Here is a 20,856-nt window from a genome sequence, read left to right on the forward strand (position 1 = left end):
CCAGCTCATTTTGACTATGAGTGTTTTTGTCTTGCACATCAAAAAACCAAATCAATAACTCCGAACAATTCGACAAATCTGTATAGGAATTTGACATCGATTCGAGTATTCGGACTTCATGAACACCACTAATTGTTTTTCGTAGATCTTAACTTACATAAATGCTGTGTCGAACAATATTGAAACAATATTTAACATTACAAACATAATGCACACGATGTTGATACAGAAATCCACGATCATTCCCGGTATTAACTATATTTTTTGATACAATTTTAGTTAAATTTATTTATTGAAATAAATCTACAATCTATACATTTTTGTACAATAAGTAGGTTTGATAAGTGATAAAATAAAAGTAGTTAACATGAATCGTGAGATTAGGGAGAATACCCAGTTGTAACGACCTATAAAGTGACTGTAATAACAGTGAAACATTTTAAAAATTGAAAGGTGTTACCTGGTAGCGACGTCCAGCACTTAATCTTCTCACCTACTATAGAAGAAGATCTCTACACCATGAAACTTCAAAATATCGTTTTACCTATAGTTGTTTGCACAGTTTTTTTCTTCTTTTTATCATCAATGGCTTTATTTTTTTACAAACACGATTTTTTTTACAGTTTTGAGTCCAAATGACACCGCGTTGTCTTTATGTGTTTATATATATACGGTTCAAATGTCCAATTTAGTGTATTTTTGTACCATAATATATACAAAGATATTACGCTCTATCGGCAGATGCATAATATTTTTTATTCCCGTTTAACTCGAATGGCGTAGTCTTTAAAAGTGATCACACCAGCCGTCGCGAACTGTACGCAATTTTTTTTTTTTATTATTTGTTTCTTTTTTTTAATAATAATTTCAGAAGAATCATTGTTATATTACATATTCTAAATAAAATAAAAGAATATAAAATAACGAGGGTACTATACGGTAATTATTTAATCCAACATATATTGCATAATTTATGACCATATATTATTTAGTTATGCTTTGCATAACTTTATTTCTACTGGGTTTCGACCCAATAAAATTAGTGAGTCCGTTTATACTGTTATAGTTGGAGGTAGTAGATACCATAAACACTACAATTTATATCTACGATTTATGTTACCATAGAACTGCTTATTCAAAGTTTTCCTCTGTAGAGAATTTGGTTTAAGAAGTATTATGGTTACGGTAGAGTTCTTTAAAAGTGATTAAACCATATGTTTGTCACCGTAAAATAAGTTGTATATTTTGTGTATAGAATTCAGGATGTTATTGTTTTTATAATTGTGGGTTTTAAAGAGTTAGCTGAATGTATAAAAAAAATTGTTAGCTGTTAGCTAATATGATAACTCAACAATTAATAAATTATATTATATTATAATATGTGTAACATTATGTACAATACCAAAAGTAGCTGTAAATATGAAAAAGTAAAAACTTATTATAGCATAATAATTATTAAGATTATAATAATATAGAATAATATTATATAAAGGTGTTATAATTGGCTGAGGGATAATTTGAAAACTAAATACAGCAGTGAGAATGGATTGAATAATTTGTACTAGGTCGAAAAGGAATATTTGGATAATGCTAATGCAATGTTCGGATTTTGTATTTAATTATTCGGTCTAAAATCAGAAACAACAGAAGCATATTATGACGCTTTGACTTGATGAAGGGTTTCGAAGATGAGTTTTTCCTTGAAATTAGTGGCGTTTTGGTGATGGTTGAAATGAAAATTTTCCTGGCACTTGCAGGGAATTTATTTAAATGTTGGGACTTGGGGTTCCTTAAATTCGAATTTTTTGTACGGCACTTATCAAAGAGGTAATGTTTTTTTAGAGCTGTAGAAGCAATATTAGTACAATTTTTTAATTGGTAATTTTTGTCAGGTCTGATGCATCATAATTATAATGATTGGAAAAGTGGTCCATGATGGCTTTTATGAGATTCTTTAATTGTAACTTTACCATGCAATAACGAAATTATATTGTGAATATCAATATTGTTATTTTAAGATATGATTTCCACATAATTAATGTAAGAGTGAGGTTATTCTTGTTTATATTGTAGATATGCTTCACTGAATGATATTCTTCCGACAAACCAATTATATCGGTATTTAGAGTAAAATGCATGTGGATATTATGATCGCCAACTCTTTTAAAATATTTAAAATAAATTATTATTTAATGTTTATTATACCTAAGTAATTATAATTATAAAAAGTTTATAATATATACTTATTATTTTTTATTATTTGGTTTGCACGAGGTTCCGTCATAAGAAAATCTTCGAGTAAACAATTTCCAATTTTTTTTTTTATTTAAAAGCAGCACAACATCACATTTATTGTTGCAGTATTCGATTTTTTTTTTATTTAAAGATCAATCTGTAAAAGTCTGAAAATTCTTTGATGTTTAAAATGTTTAAATAACATATATGTACCTATCTAGGTATACATTCAAATCTAGTGATTTAAATTTATTTCCATTTCAGATCATAATACGCAGTGTACCTTTGTAATATTTACGTTGCTGCTCAAATACGTTGAGTCAAAAGAGTGAGCACGTATCATGTTATAATCAAACGAAATTCATGATCGACTTATAATTAGATCCAAAATAGGTATAGGAATTTGGTTTTTCGTTAGGCGTTGCATAATATACCGTGCACGCACCCTGCAGTGCGATGTTTCTTGTATATTATACTATGATATCACCCCAAAACTGCCACGACCGCTGCTGAATAGGATAATTTAATAATAATATCACTTTCTGTCGAAACACTCGTCCGACTGAATGTATGTCATGGCGACGACGCTGTGAATTGAATAATACCATATAATAATATTATGATATATTATTATTATCTATAACGTTTGCACAGAACCGCGTGTGCCGTTCAATCGACAGGAATATTCGATAACCAGCCGTGGTCTGCATTTCGGTATACACCACTAATATGTACTATAATGTACTTACCACTTTGGACCTGACCTAACCCGTCGATAAGCACGCTCGCCGACAACGGTCGAGGGCATACGAAAGATTCTTGATGATTTATGCTCGAGTACAATACAACACTGGCCGCGAAGGTCTGTCCTGCAGATTTTCATCAGAAGATCTGATCGCTTTCTGTATCGTTTTTCCCAGTACATGTACCAACTGAAGTTGAATACCACCGGCGGTAATTTCTATACCTATAATATGCTATAATACATTCGACGATGTACGGATGACAAAATCGCTGCGCCGTTTCCGACGATTTAAAAAATTTGTCAAAACATCGTACGACAAATAAAAAAAAAAAAAATTGTAACCAACCTCACACGAGTGCATTTAAATATATTATATAGGGAAAACAATATACATTTTTACGTACTGTTTCAATAACGTTACGTCGCACACAATATGATATAGAATATACCTACGTTATTTGTTGAGTAAATTACGTGGACTTTATTTTAATAAATGTTTAATATGTAAGCATACTTGAACCTTGTCGTCAAACTATCAACAAACTTCACTATAGTACACGAATTCTAAAAACTAATAATACACACACGTGCAACAAACTATATTACTATAATGTCATATCGAATATAATATTAGATAATTATGAAAATACCAATAACTTAATATGAATAATTATCCAAACACTGACTCAGGACGTTGTGCACATATTACGTGTTGAGCTATAGATACACGGCATATTATTATGAGCTGAAATATTCGGCGTATTCAAATGTTAACCATTTACCAGGTAGTATTATTATTATAAGGTTGTATTCTTAATCCATATGCATAGGAGGAAATTGAGGGCTGAAAAAAAATTGCCCTCTTAATATATTCGAACAGTTATTGTGAAGGGATAAAGCCCATAATATTTCGGTGAGTCATGATTGGCAAGATTAGTTAAACCTAAGGTATTACTGTGAAACAAATAAAATACTCTTATGAATATAAACAATAAATGCATTATAATAATTGTATTTTCCTAAACTATGATTCATCAATGAGTTCAAATTGAATATTGTATCTAAAACTGGGACAAAATGAATAAGAAGGTGCACTTGAAACCGTCAAAACCAGTAAAATTACTATTTGGTTACACAGCTTTCTAAAAGTTTTGACATAATTTTTTAATTGGTTGAATGATTGCACTGGCAATTTTGACGAACCATCTTGTAATTAATCTTAAATTCAAAATCAAAAATTCAATAGTTGAAATCAAATCAAACGGATTAATTGTAAAATAAAAACTCAATGAAATAAACATATTTAAAAAAATTATAATATGTAAATGTTGAATTTGTTTTTCCTAAATAAAAAAAGTAAATTTTGTTATTTCTTAAAAAACATAATCTCGAATTGCACGTCTCAATCAACTTCAAAAAAAAAAAAAAATAATATTAATAAAGAACTTTTTTTAATAATTGTAACAAATCAGATTGACGAATTATGATTGTAATTCAAATTTAAATTTAACGTTAACTCTCATTTAGACAATTTTTGGATTAAGTAAGTAACAGAAAAATTATATATTTTCTGTCATTTATATTCTTAAACGTATCTTATACTTGTATTGTAAATTTAAACTCATCAAATTAGAAAATCAAAAAATAATATAATGATTAGACGGCGCTTTAGATAGGCAAATTAGCAGCATTCCAGTCGTGGGTATTAGATTCAAGCTAAACGATGAATGTATTGATTTTACAATGAAGTTTTCTTTTCTGTCTGTCATCACCTTTTTGGGCAGTATTGATTTAGTTTTAGCCATAAGGGCAGTTTTCTAATTGGAACTTTCGAGGGGAGGGGGTCAAATATAAAAAGTACTTTTTTATAACCAGGAAAACAAAATTAAAGAAAAATGGGAATTTAAACTCAAAACAAGTATTCGACAATATATATTGATTATGGTTTTTTTGGTGTTACTCAAAAACGAAGAACTGCTGCTAAGAATTTTTTCTCTCAATCAATTGTACCTACGCATTTGAATATAAAGTATTGACAAAATAAATATTGAAAATCAAGAAAATAAACAAATTATTTGGTAGTAAAAAAATTTTAACTTTCAATTTTCATAGCTTAGGTTTAAAAATTGAATACAAGATTCCTTATACAAATTTCCGAATTACTGAACCTAATTAAAACAAATACAATAAGCACGATATACATGTATATAATATATATATAATATAATAATAATAATAATAATAATGTATATATATATATGTATTTTTGACGTTTAAGTTAAAACGTGGTCTAAATTAAAAATTTTAACGATGTATAAGGGTGTTATTTATTTTGTTGTAATTCAAATACAATATTAGTACGTCTTTTAAATGTATACCTAAAAACTATTCACAACTACCTTCTGTATGTATAAAAGTTAATAACAATAATATACGATAGAAATATTATGTAGTATAGTAATAATAATTAAATATTAATAATATAATAAATTAAATGAATTTCGTCGAAATGTAAACAACTTACCGTAATGTTCATAGTAAAATAAATATATAAAAACATGATAATATTAATTAATATATTATATACTTGATGTTAGTGATTTAGCCTGACAACTATCGCCTCTCAGAACTGTTTTTTGCACATAATATTATAATGATATATCATTGAGTTGAAATATAAAACATATTAATCTATTAGAGTGACCCAATGAAAACCTACTGTACAGCAGTATGGTACGCACTTGCCTACCTGCATTTGAAAAAAAAAAATGTTCATATTTTTTTTTACAGAATTAAAAATTTAAAAACTTATTTTTCTGATCGGTTTTTTGACATTTTTTTGACAAGTCCTCTCATCTGACATCTCCTTCCCTAACTACAAAGACAGCGTTATGCCACATTATTGTGGCATTTCATTTTCTATGTAGAATTATTACACGAATATTATACAATATTACAACTGTAGACTTTCTCAGAGCAGTAAGAGCTCGACGTACCAATATTATTTGCTGTAATAAACGTGGCTCAGATTGTTTGAGGCTGGTATAATATGACTCTGCAAGTTGATATAATATATTATTATATTATATAATATAATATACCTTTGCTCGCACGAGCTGCGGATCAGAAATTAAAACGAGTACCTATATAATATCGTGTATTTGGTGCAAATATTGCAACATGCCTCGGGCCTTATAATATTACGTAAACTATCGCAAAATCGTTTGACGTCGAGTTTTGCGTACTTGCCTTAATAGAAGTAAATAAATCACACGCGATATCAATTAAAATTACATAGCGTTACGATCAGCGATATACACGGTACTGTTTTTATTTTATATTTATTTTTGATCGGAGCATCGAAATCGTTTGTTTGAATTAATCATGTGATAATTGTCAGAACTGCGAGGGTATAGACGTACCCCAATTAAGAATAAAATATTTTATTAATATACTTACCAGTAAGTTCTTTAGCCCCGTTATAACCACAAGACGCATGATGTGTATGACCATCAGTAATAGCCAATAGACGAACCAATTAACGCTGTGGACGACACAAAAATAAAATGCACAAGATTAATATATTTTATCAGGTTTCACACGTGCTAGTCGTGATCGACATAAATAATGTTACGCATGGAACAGAACGAAAAACAACTAAAATCATATTATTCATCATATTTTAATATGATAATGTTATAGTGATTATGTGGCATTCTGACATTCTGTAAATAAATTAATATCCCATTAAAAAAACACACGTCATTCGACCGTTGAAAGTATATAAATTTCATCACCGACAACCGTTTTTTCTTTTTTACATAATATACGTCATATTATACGGAATCCTGGTTGAATTATAAATGTATACATTCCCTAGTTACGTTTAATATTAAAACTCGATAAAAAAAAACTAATTGTTTTTCGAAAACTGACTTCATCATAGACAGCTAGTAGACAGCAAGCCCGTTCGATTCGAGATTAAAAAAGAAATCAAAATTTGTTACCTTTTTTTTATTCGCCGAAGGAACCGATGGCTCTCGAATGGCACGATTTTTTTCGATTAGTTTTCTTGCGATTATCAACCGAAATAATATTTGATGTCAATATTATTCTGCGCTGGTTTCGTTGCTTTTGAAATACGCCAGAAAAATGAAAACCAAATCACGCGAACGTCACGCGAAGAACACGTGTAGATTTTCGAAATAACTCGATCGATCAATAATAATTTACTAGGTATACTATGTTTTTCTTTCGGCGAGCAGATGCATAAAAGATTGTTAGCTTTTAAACCTTTTGCGGTTCAATCCGTGGGGCAAGACTATTATAATATGCGAACAACGTTATCCAAACGGTGACGTTTTGGAAATAAACGATGGTCCTTACAGTGAACCAGCTGTAGCCATATTATAAAACGTATACATTTAAGCATATTATTATTATTATTATTATTATTATTATTATTATTACTATTATTATTATTATATTCTGTAAGTGGCAACAACGAAACCGGAGATCAACATTTGATGTATTGCAAAAGAGTCAACCGAAAACGTGTATAGGTAGGTACATACTTGTACATTTATAAAATATAATATATTATTATAATATACATATTGCATATTATATAGTATTACTATGCAGAGATGGATACGGTAACGGCATATAAATATATTTATGTGTGAATATTATCGTATATATCGTATAATAATAGTCTTACTTGGAACTTTACCTACTTACCTTACGTAAATACATAACTCACTATATCTCTTCTCTCTCTCTCTCTCTCTCTCTCTCTCTCTCTCTCTCTCTCTCTCTCTATTTTTCTTCTCACACATATAATGTATTATCCACAAAAAATAAACACGAACCTAATAACTCTACCGTGTGCTAGTGTCGGAAGTATAATAAAATGTCCAGGATGTCAGTACAGGATTTGTAATTGTAAATATGTTGAAAAACCGTATAACCGGAAAACATTAAATCAGTCTTAAGTCCCTTTGAAAATTGGTTACTTTTCCAAATATATGTTCAAAAATTTTAAGTTGTGTAGATATTTTATGAACCTTGAACTCTATATTTTACCTCGAGTCGTCGACTCTCATACAAACAAATTTTATAATATTATGTGTGAATACCAAACATTAGAATATGAAATACTTTAATTTCTGATTACATGAGTTATTTTCATTCATTAAATGTATGATCATTCGATTATGATATTATAAATTATCTAATCAAAACTTGATACGGAGCCATTAAGCATATAACCTATAATAGCTATTATGGTAATAAATAAAAAACAGAAAATACTGTGGAAAATTGTTTCTGGATTTGAAACAAAACAAAGCCTTCGTCAATGGTATAATATTTAAAAAAAAAATACTTTTTATAATAGTGAAAAAAATTAAATAAAAATATTAATATGTATTATTATTATTTATTACACACACATTACAATATTCCAGTGATTCCGGTATAGATATTGAACTTTAACATTGGTTAAGCTTGATTTCTGAATGGTAGACAAAATGGATACCTATCACCAATGTTGGTAACCTTCCAGTGTGCCATCGTCATAACGCAAGTATTGGTTGCTGGGTACAAGTGGCACTCGTGGACGAGGTTGTGGGGACACCTCCCCCGAACGGTATTTAGACAGACCTTCCAGACCGATTGGGTCTCTGCTGACTTGGGCCGTGAAACCAGTCAATGGATGCGATTGGTAATTAACTGTTCTGACCATACCGTCAGAGTCCAGCAACCTGTAGTAGCCAGTCAGTTGATCGCCGTTTTTCGTCTCCTGTTGGTCCTTGATGTCACCACTCGACGGATCGTTCACGCCGTATCCAAAGTTGTATCCAGCCGACACTATCTGATGCGTGCAACAAACTATTAACACTGCCAACAGGAACGCTGAACTTGTGACCTGGGAAAGAAGATCAAAGCAATGAGAACTAATGAAACAAATGGATATAATATAATCGATATAATAATATAAAATAGGCAATGTATAATATGTAATTCTAACATCTGTTTTTCGATAACTACAAATATTGATTGATTGACCTATTTTTTGTTTGGCGTAATGTAATGTCGAAATGTTGGGTTCCAGTGAGATCACACTCCAAATTCTCTTACCGTATTGTATGACAACGTGCAGTGAATGAAATAACTTAAGGTCACTTAATGTCACGCCGTTCTCACGATAAAATAATAGTAGTTGGGAGTAGTCAAAAGTAAATAGTTCCCAACATACTTCTATAGTGTTAAAAAGAAGGAAAAACAGAGATTTTTACCCAAAGTCTGTTATTGACAAAATCGATTTTGATTTTTGATGTTACTCTAAAAAATTTAACAGTAGATACTTCATGACATTTTCCCCGAAAGTTTGTAATAGAAATTTTTATATACGATACAATTTTCAAAACATTAAACAAATTTTGAACTATTTATAGTCATTTGAAATTTTCAATTGTTTTTAGTTTTTATTTTATAAATATCAATAAAAATGTTTCTATTCATATCGAAGATTCGTAAATTGAATATAAGATTTCCTATAATTTGTTACAATAACAGTTCAAAAATATTAAATATCTATTGATTTCTTTTTATAATAAAAAAATCTAAAAAAATGTAGAATTACTTGTAACCTAAAAATATTGTTCATGGAAACTTGCAACTTGTGAAGTATATTAATTTATTGTATACCTACAGACAATTATTTTTTTCAAATGCAATTTGCTTATCAAAAATTAATCCAACCAACTGTATTAGTATATTTTTACTTATGGCTAAAAGCAATATAAACTACTTTAATAACAGTAATATCATAAAATATATTATAGGCAGATGGTCTATCTTTCTATAAAAAAATTGTTTAATACTTAATACATCAATGTTTTTATTTTCCTACTTTTGTTATGTTTCAATAAACTATAGGTATGCCCAAAACGAAAGTTGTAATTCGTCATAAAAATGAAATGGCTAAGGGCTCAAAACAGCCCCCCCTCCTCCCAAAAAAAAAAGTTTTTGGTGATACCTCTGGTAAACAGTAAACTATATAATGATAATATTTGGTAACAAAGATTTGCCCAGTGTTTGAGTTTGATGTTAATTATGATCGATGTTATTTAGTATAGTGTAATAAGAAGCGATTGTCTCGAATATTCTTAAATTTTTTTCTCGTGCCTAAATCGTCTAAAAAAGGAGTTGCACACCTGCAATATACTTACACGGTCGTATTACGTAGTAGACATAACACGTGATTTATTACATTCTACTACTGCGAAAATTATATGCGCTCGTTGAAATTGAAAAACCGGAATTTATTTCTTGACACATTTCGGAGTTAACGCGTTGAAAAAGAATATTTTTATATGTCATGAAGCGCAAGAGTCATTACCCTGCAGGGATTTAAAATACTAATAATAGTAATAATAAAAATAATAATAAAAAAAAATCCAGACAGGAATGTATTAAGAGCGAGTGATGGAGCCACATGGATCTTGATTCGAATCAAGTCTCAGCATTCATAAAACAACAGATTAGAATACAATTGTTGATATCGGTGTTAAAAAACAAAACATTATTAATTTTATTAAAGGGACCAAAAATAAACGAGTCAAATAATTGCATTAACTGTATTTTACATTATTATGTTTTGTAAAAATTGTCAATTATCTGTGATGAAGTTTTTAAAGATATTGTTAAAGAAATTAACTTAATAACATTATACGAAAAACGTACGGATATTATTTATAGCCATATATAGTATAAAGCATAAAGATAAGAACTTAGCACAAAGTCTTATTTATAATAAATCAATGTTTCTTACTTTAATATACTGCATGTTCGTATATTGATGTTCTAACTAAAAATGATATTATTATGAGTTTGGATGGATCAACTCGTGGTAATGAATATAATGTAATTTTTGAAAGCACTTATATAGTCGTCTAGAACAGTACATTTATTGTGTCAGTGGTGGTTAATTCGGCCGATAACAGACCTTGACATTGACTAAATAGTAAATAGTTATATTACTGTTTATAAATAACACATTTAAACGAAAGTATTTATTGACAATTAATATACATAATATATAATTTGTTATGAATAAGATTCATATAGGTACATGGTACATCCCTGTTAATGAGAATAACTCAATAACATCATATTTTTTACTATACATATTCGATACAAACTATTACCTAGGTACCTACCAATATTATGTACGTGGAAAAATGATTAAATACTAAATTTAACACGACTAAAAATTCGAGCAAGTAGATTAACGCTCTGCTGTTCATTATAGGCGTCATGTGTACCTCGCCATTGAGTAGGTCACTGTAATAATGGATGACTAGTTGAATTTGAATTCAACGATAAATTATTGCACAAAAAAAAAAGATTCTGAGCGGAGATGAGACTTTATTGCTGAGGTGTATTTATATTACTACCATTTAGTACTTTGATTTAATATAAGTAATACTGTAATAGTATAGAAGGTTGAATTAATCTCTTCCTATCACATTGGATATTTTATTATATTATTGAAAAATATTTATTTTACAATTGTATATAATTGTTCTTAACTTTTGAGTCAATATCGACTTACTATAGAAATCGATTTTTATCCACAAAGACGTTATATTTTTATATTAGTACAACTGTTGAAAGTTGAGTACAAGATTTTTTATCAATTGATCTCGCCACAACTAAAAAGTATTGAAAATACATAGTCTCAAGTTTTCCTATAGTAAATAGTATTTAAAATATCTTTTAATCCATAAAAATTGAATTTAAACACCTGAGACTTGAACATTTAAAACAAGGTTCCTCATAAGATTTTTTAATTAGAATTTTAAAAAAAAGTTTTAATATGATAAGGTACGTACATTAATTGGAGTAAGTTAGTTGTTTTATACAATAGGTTATACCTAAAATGTACGTGCACATAAAGTAACGATTTCTGTTAATTTTATGTAATTCGAAAAATATTATTCGTTTGTATTTACTATCATAATATATATTATGAAATATGTTAAATAATTATAATAACTTAATTTACTTATGGCACGAACCCATTCACACCGTTCTATAGAATTAACTAATAAATTAATAACAAAATAGAGTATGTACAAATATTACTATACATCGCACTGACTTTTTATAGAATCTAAAACCTCATAGTAGTCATCATTATTCATTAGTCGGTTAATGGTTTTCCACTTTGTAATCGCGATATGGGATATGATAATATACTTCGATATTATATTATAATATAATACTCTCGAGTGTACTTTTCAAACGAAACATAGTAAACATTTACCTAGGGAGGATAATAATGAAGTCTATACCGAAGGGAAGACAATGTTTGTTTAGGTGAAAGCTATTGAAAAGTATGTAAAGACTGGAGGAAACTCCGGTGATTTCGTTTTTATCCGATAAAGATTTAAGCCGAAATAAAAATTGGTTTTCTGAAATTGCATCATTATTGCATTAATATTGTAAAACCCTAGATGTCCTTTTAAGTTATTGTTTGAGACTTGTTTTAAAACTAATGCATTTACTCTTTAAACACAAATAAAAACACAAATATAATCATTGTATTGATCATGTAGGTACAAAACGGTCATCCCAAAATAAATAATAAATATGTACATGTTTCTAGTTTTCTAATTTAACATTTGCAAATATTAGATCATAAAATAAAAATTATTATTTGAGATGGGATTATATTTGTCATTAAATCCTAGACATGATTGATAGTCAGACTATTTTCAACCAAAAATTAAAAGTTTAATATTATGTACCTACCCATTTAAAATGTTAAAAAATTGTTTGGCCAATATGTAATGAGTAAATTAGAACATAATAATTATGACATATTAAATATAATATTACTATAGTAAATTTATATGACAAGAAATAAAAAGAAAAAACCTTTTAAAAATATTTACACGTCATATAAAATATTACAATATAGGCAAACAACACGTAATATTATGAATCTTTAACATGTAAAATAAAGTAAATTTAATTTAGTGCCTAGGCCTTACAGTATTAAATGAAACCATTAAATAATTTATATTTATCAAATTTAATTGCAAGAACATTTTAATATGACATATAGGTATTAAACGGTGGGTATATAAAATTGATTTATTATGAAAACACTTAAGCTAGATAACACTATTTTAATACTATTACGCGTATCTCAATTCTCAAAATCATTACACGATTCTACTGCTATCCAATTTTTTTTTATTGTAATGTACAACAGTAATACCAGATAAATCTTTGAAGTTCATAAATTATACGATTGACTTGTCCGGGTTCTCTAATTTCGAGCATCTAATATCAAACTGATAAATAATAATAGCAATAGTGTATATTTAATTAAAATTCAAAGAATACAACTGTTTATAATATGACGTATACATTAATTCGTCGATATATTTTTCTAGACTAATTTATTTATTTTGAACATTTTCAAAAAAAAACACATATCCATTAAAATGTCATGAATCACGATAATCAGCGGAAAATGGCAACGTTGAGAGATCTAGTTAAACACAGTTTAAAGTGTTCAATTTACAGTTTTTTTCATGGGCTGCAGTAATAGATAATTTTAATAGATAATTTTTATCATTTAAATTTGAGCATAATATAAGTGGCATATAGGTACCTACTATATATTTGAAAAATATCTCTATTGTTCTGACCTTGATTATTTATACGTACAAATGTATTAAAGCCAATGGGGGCCTGCTCTATTAAACAAGAATTTCCAATAGAGTAATTCAATATAATGTATTATTTTCTTCTGTAACAGTTAAAATTCTAAAATTGAAACAACCTACTAAATTGATCAATAAAATACAATAGTAAAATATGTTTAATATATTTGAAACAATATGTCGCAACCAAGTGTCGTTAATTTGACTTTCTATTATTATTTAGCCATGTATCCAACATAAATGTGTTGCTCAAGCGTGAGCAACATATTATTATTTAAAAATAGTTATTATATTTAGTTATATTAATAAATACAAAATAGATATTGTAATTAGCTACATAAACAGGTAAATCTAAATATGGTTTTTAATTTAACAATATTAAAACTATTGAACTATATGTTGTGAATATGTATGTACGTAAGCGTATAAATATACCGATACATACTTTTGTTTGTCCCTTTTTCTGTCTAATCACTGATTACTTCTAAATACTACTACTAAAATAAAAACATCGTTGATTCATAAATGTGGGTATATGCATTTATAGTGTATTGAGTTTTGAACCTGCAGTTGAAAATATCCTCAAAAATATAATATGCTGGCGCCACTGGTTTAAAATGTGATCATTGGAGTCATCAAAATTTAAAATATTCACAATATTTGTTTTTTTAATTTCATAACTATCTTTTGGTTGCCTAAGTAAAGACAAAGTTAGTGAGTAGTCATAATATGTATTAAAATGTTGTAGCTGATGAAATCAGGAAATAAGCATATAGTTTGAAAAAACATGCCAACATATTATTGAAATCTTGAAGTCAACAACTTACTATTGATAGGATAAGTTAGTACACTTTATGCTGTACGCTAAATTATAAAGTTCGGCGTACGATCATCGCTAGTTTTATGCAAACGTAGAGTGCTGCATTATACTCTACATTTTATTTTTAATTAGAAAAACTAAAACAGTAGCCAAAGCTCAGAAAAGATTATCTCAATTCCAACTGGGGCTTTTAATGTCAATAAAAACGAAATGACAGTGACATTTTTTCAGTACCCACCTGTTTTCAAGTATTTTGTTATATTAATAACTCTTACACTGCCACAATTATAATATAGGTCCAAATTCAGGAGAATTTTTAGATAAATATTATAATACATAATCGAATCATACAAATGTGGATATCAAAAATAATATCCGAGTTAAATAGGTGTTTATATAGATTTCCATTTATTGTGTAAACTTGAGATTTTTGGTGAAAATTCTCTCGAGACTAGGATCCCTGATAACACGGAATTGCATATAATATTTTTATTTACATGTAGCTTATACGTCTTGTATTATAAACGTGAATGTATATTGTATGTTATATGGTCCAATATGACGTCGACGTGTTGGTGGAAAGGCTTTACATTAAAAAAAATCTAATAATTTACACGCGTCATAAATGCTCGTCACGTTTTAATTTTGACGTGGCCATTAATCATGGGATATCATATCCCTGATATTATGTACCTACATAATATGTAATTTTAGTAAAATACAATTTACTCTTTTGAAAACGTTTTTTGAAGAAGAGTACACAACTTGGTAGTTACGCCACCCTTATTATTTTGACACACGAATATTGTTATACAGTTTAAGGAAAACATGAATTTATATTTTGTCTGTATATCGCGCATCGCAATGTGCTAAAGCTTTAAACATTTAACAATAATGTCTTACAATCCTCAAGCCCATTCATTCTTATACCACTTGTTGGTGTATACGATTTTACTATAGTATGAAATATTGAAATTATTACCATGCAGTGAAAAAATGATTGTTCGTTCATGTTCACTAAATATGTTTGAGAGTAAAACTGTAAAAGCCAAAAAATAAAAAATGTACTTGTATTGGTCAAACATTGTCAATTATAATAATATACCGTTGACTATCGTGTTCTACGTTCCGCACGCTATCGTTTCCACAAACTTCGTAAAGTTTTGAATTATACATTTTTCTTTGTACAATATTTGTACAAATAATCGGAAAAGTTGTTTCTCAATCGTATACGAATATTTTTCCTCAATTTACTTTGTTATTCATAGCATAACTCGTATTCAGAGTTCTTAGACACATAACGGTTAAGTAGCGACCATACGATAGGTTAAATCTACAGTGTAACCACAGTTATCGGTATTATCGGTGTTTATAGGGAGGTGTAAGCAATAAGCACTTATTTCAGAGACATCGAGTTACAATAAACGAAAAAGCATATAATTTGTATTTCGCAGCCAAAACACAGTTTGAGAATATAAGAAATGGACGGTGTGTCTTCGGTCTATCGGTAACGAAAGATTTCGTGTTCTGTCGTTGTAGTCGCAGATATCCGAGCGTTATAAATGCATAATGATTATTATTATCATACCGCGTTACGATTATTTGTCTGTGAACAAAAAACAATAACGCTGTCTGTCTAACATCGCGAATTAAGAAACATTCGGGGACGTACAGCAACTCGTAAGTCCGTTAATGTCATTTACAACGCGGTGCGTGTGCAAGTTGGCTTTCTGTTTATATTGCGTTTTTCGTATATTATTATGACCTCTCATCCGCGAAAGCGGAAAAACTATACGAATTATACGAGCTGTGCGCCCCACGTGTGTTACATACTTACACAGAGTTACATCGTAATATATTATTATAATGTGATATCGTATTATGCAGTCCGGTCGGGACCGAAAAAAAAACGCGAGGGGCACGGCTCGTCTTACAACACACCGCCGACCTGTCCGGAGTGTATCAGCTTGTCGCAGACAATTTGCCGATTTGCACGCACGATTAAACGAATAAAAATATTATAATAGAAATATTATACTGGAATTTATTTATCGCACACAAACGTCGCACCCGCATGAACACTGTATGCAGATTAAAATATCAATATTTATAAAGTACGAGTGCATAGTAATAATATTATTAACACAACATGAGACAATTTACGAATAACGCAGTTGTTTGTATTGAAATCATTTGGACGAAATAGAAAATACCGACATTTTATACTAACATTTGAGTTTTTCAACGTTTTACTCAGTCTAAAAATGCACAGTGCATACATATACAAAGGCAATAATATCGAACTTGATCTGTACCTGAGGGCTGAAACGCAAAAGATGTGACACTTATAGGCTGTCTGTCACAGTCGAATCAGAATACCTACCACGATGATAATAATACTATTATTCCTGTTGTCGGACAACCGCAAGTTCTTAGTTGTAAGAATAATGCTGAAGGTCGTGCCTGTTTGTTGACCAGAATGACTACAACTTCACAAACGAAATCAAAATTTGGAAATATTTATTAATCTTATATACAACAATTTTTTTTTAATATTTCTAAATGTTGGTTTACTTTGCAGAGTTAGTTTTTATATTTTATTTATATATTGTTACTTTTGAGTAAAACTTCAGGTTGGTATAAAGTAAATATGTTATATGTTTCGCTTCAATATATAAATGTATAAGCATAATGTGTTTATATTATACTATAAATTATAATTATATCAACACATTTCTATAATTATTATATCTTATATCAAAATATACTACACGACGTATCAAAGTTTAAAACAATATTAATAAAAGGTTTTCCATTATTAATCACAAATAAAATAAATACAATATTGTTATTCGGCGGCTTGGTGAAGGGCGGTCGTACGCTGAATCTGCAGAAATACTTTTTGTGTAGGTGCAGGGCGACGTTGCTAGCTCCCGCGGATGGGTGACCACGTGGGCTTTTAGCAACACATCCTTGCCAAACATACACAAATAGGTGTTACAAACCTACCAACATAAAAACCTACTAAACATATACAAAAAAACTCCCTACCGTACCACCCTACACCCAAAGGCCTATGTTGCTACGGGTTCCCCTAATAAAAAAATAATGTTTAGTTTTCAATGTTTTTCCCGCTTCCCATGAAAAATATTTCGTTCGCCACGGACTTCTGCCTAGGTACTTTGTACCTATAATATTTAGCATTATTAATTGTTATTGTAAATTACTAAATGATGGTTATTTGATGTATATATTATTATAATATTCACTCACTAATGACTATTTACAACACATACCATGACAATATGGGACAACGAGCGTTTAAAAAGTTGTCCATCTATTAGGCTAACCTTCTAGGTGAGTAAGGATTATTTTCATTCAACCAAACCAATTATTATCTATTATAATTGAATTGAAGTCTTATTTTCAAAATATGTAGTCCTTTACTCCTTTAATTATACTTAGATCACATTATTATATTTTACATACGTACATTATTTAATTTTCTAAACACGTGTAAACTTATTTCTGTCGGCCATACGCAATAATATAGAATGCTTTTACGTAAATTATGCATTTGTCATTTGTCAACAATTACAGCGATTTAATCGTAAACGACTTAATTTCCTAAACAAAACATACCTCAAGAAGTAATATATAATAAATAATAATAATATATTCAATAATATATTTACTAACCAATATTTCCTATATACATTATCCATTTGTACCTATCATGTATTTACGTATGGGTACATACGTAAAACATTAATTGAATTAATTGCTAAACATTGGTGATGATTCGCGTAGGTATTCATCTATAAACTGTTATAATGTAGAGTTACCTATACCAATTATAATAGATACAGTTTTTTCCGACTGGCATGATAATGCAATTGATCTTTTCTAGAATCAAAGTACTAAATACTTGATGAGTAAATATTATTAAGACATGTTGTGTATGTAATCTAAAATGTATCGTGAACTTAAACGAGTGAAACGTTAAATATATTCAGATATTTTAAACTTTGACGATTACAAGACAAGCTAACATAATAATCACTGAATAAAAATGAAAAAAAAATGCTTGTCATAACTATTTTTAATAATACAATATTCTAGAAGGAATAGATGCATTTTTACGCTCCAAAGTATAAATAATGAAATGACACATATTTAAAAAAAAATGTATCATTGAAAAACTTCTCAGATTACACAAGAGCTTAATGTCATATTAAAACCAATTTTAATACGCTTCTGGTCATGACATAGCCGACGCGATGTTGTTAGGTACAATTTCGAATACTATTTGGTATCTAGTATAGTATAATCGATTTCGTATGAAATACAAGGTCTTCGTGTTTTTCTAATCCCCACATGAAAAACATCCGGAAGGTTCACCACAATATGACAGTATATAAGCGCCAGTCATCATCTTTCCTATCACAGTCAAAGTTTGGTCTCTCAACAGGTTAACTACTGCATCAACATACCAACTCGTAATACTTTCTCGTGTAGTTCGACAATCGCAAATCGTGCTTTATTTTCCATTTCAATTTAACCAACAACAACGGCAGCCACTATGAACGCCCAGGTAAGTGAATATATTTTGTTTTAAGTGTCCGGACTTCTACCGAGTTCATTTCATCGTTTGAGCTCAGTAAGGGCTAAACAAAATTAAACTAAAAACGTTTTACCGGTCACACTGCAGCAATCTCGGTAACGCAATTATGTTCATATATTCTTCTTGTGTAGATCTGTTTGATGTTGGCCACGAGTTGCTTGGCGATGGTTTCGGCCAATTCGGGATCATACAACTACGGATACAGTCTGAACGATCCGATCACCGGCGAACTCCAGGAACAACGGGAGGCCAAAGCATGCAATGACCAGGTGGTATATGACGACGTCAAACCGGTAATTGTCTCCAAGAGCTTTGTTTCCGAACCAATCATCTCAGTGACCCCAGGACCGATCCTGAACGCTGAATATGTGTCCTCGTCTCCAGCACCGATTTTGCGCTCCGACTTTGATTCTTCCCGAATCGTGGCCGCCGCCCCATTGTTGGAAACAAAAATTGAGGCCGAACCAGTGATTTATGCTCCTCGTCCCGAATACGCTCCTCTTCCCAAGTACGCCGCCCCGATCACCGTGACCGCCGCGCCGATTTTGGAAGCGAAAATCGCAGCCGAACCACTGATATACGCTCCTCGTCCCGAATACACTCCTCTTCCCAAATTCGCCTCCCCGATCACCGTGACCGCCGCTCCGATTTTGGAAGCGAAAATCGCAGCCGAACCACTGATATACGCTCCTCGTCCCGAATACACTCCTATTCCCAAGTACGCTGCCCTCCAAAAGTACGCACCACGTCCCGAATATTTCGCCGCTAGTCCAGCACCTCAAGTCGCGTCCAGACTGTCAACTCCGATCGTGCAGGTCCAAGCTGCCCCGTCCAAAATCATCAAGTCCGCCCAACTCGTGTCGTACGGCCGACAGGCCTCGTCTTACTCACACAAATCGTTCGTCAACCACCCGCAGACTCCCGCTAAAGTCGCTGCCATCGCCGCACCCCAGTACTACTCAGCCGCCCCAGCAGCACCATCGTATTACGCGGCCGCCCCCGCAGCACCAGAATATTACTCATCACCTGCCCCCGCAGCACCAGAATATTACGCACCCGCCCCCGCAGCACCAGAATATTACGCACCCGCCCCCGCAGCACCGATCGCCTTGAAGATGGCCTACCCCGTGCAGGTGCGAGCCAATGCTCCCCTGCAGCAGGCCGCTGCTGGACTTGTGTACGCCCCGTCCGCCCAGTACGCGTACCGCAGTTCGTCGTCTCCAGCGACTTCGTACCAGTACGCCAAACACTGGAACAGTGGCGAACAGTCGGCCGCCGGTCAATTGCGCTACGTCGCGGCCAGTCCACAGTACTATTCCACAGTATACCAGCCCCAATTGGATTCTGTGACCCAAGTACACAATTCAGGACAATATGACGCAGCCCAGGAACAACCATGCGACAAATAGTCGTCGTCACTGACCCACATTTTTCGACTTGTTTTCCTGTGACAATAATATATTATAATTATAATTATGCTTATTATTATATTATAAAATGTTTTTAATACAACTAAATGGTTGTTTTTCGTCATTTTCTTCCCTCTTTGGTTATAATATTATACTCCTTTTGTACACGATATTGTTATGTACCTATTAATGTAGCAATGTGTAAAGTGATAAATTTATAAATAGAACTTTGTCGCTGAGGTCTCCGTTAGTCAGTAGTTTGTCCGCTCGGAAGTATA

The 20,856-nt window shown here is 30.9% G+C and overlaps 3 protein-coding genes across 3 annotated transcripts in view; 2 read left to right on the forward strand and 1 right to left on the reverse strand.

Moving 5' to 3' along the window:
* The window catches only part of LOC111031058, a 92,684-nt gene that overhangs the window by 8,681 nt on the left and 63,147 nt on the right, over positions 1-20,856 (forward strand). The gene's annotated exons all lie outside the window — the stretch shown is intronic.
* Positions 8,388-10,923, reverse strand: LOC111031060 (cuticle protein 19.8-like). Its single transcript, XM_022310846.1, has 2 exons — positions 10,818-10,923; positions 8,388-8,909 (listed from the first exon to the last, which is right to left on the reverse strand). Exons 1-2 carry the CDS (start codon positions 10,830-10,832, stop codon positions 8,523-8,525), a joined length of 402 nt encoding a protein of 133 aa, XP_022166538.1. The 5' UTR covers positions 10,833-10,923; the 3' UTR covers positions 8,388-8,522.
* LOC111031059 (leucine-rich repeat extensin-like protein 5) lies at positions 18,842-20,641 on the forward strand. Its single transcript, XM_022310845.1, has 2 exons — positions 18,842-19,139; positions 19,301-20,641. Exons 1-2 carry the CDS (start codon positions 19,128-19,130, stop codon positions 20,576-20,578), a joined length of 1,290 nt encoding a protein of 429 aa, XP_022166537.1. The 5' UTR covers positions 18,842-19,127; the 3' UTR covers positions 20,579-20,641.

Source organism: Myzus persicae, unplaced genomic scaffold (assembly GCF_001856785.1).
Source record: "Myzus persicae strain clone G006 unplaced genomic scaffold, MPER_G0061.0, whole genome shotgun sequence".
In the NCBI taxonomy this organism is placed as follows: Eukaryota; Metazoa; Arthropoda; class Insecta; order Hemiptera; family Aphididae; genus Myzus; species Myzus persicae.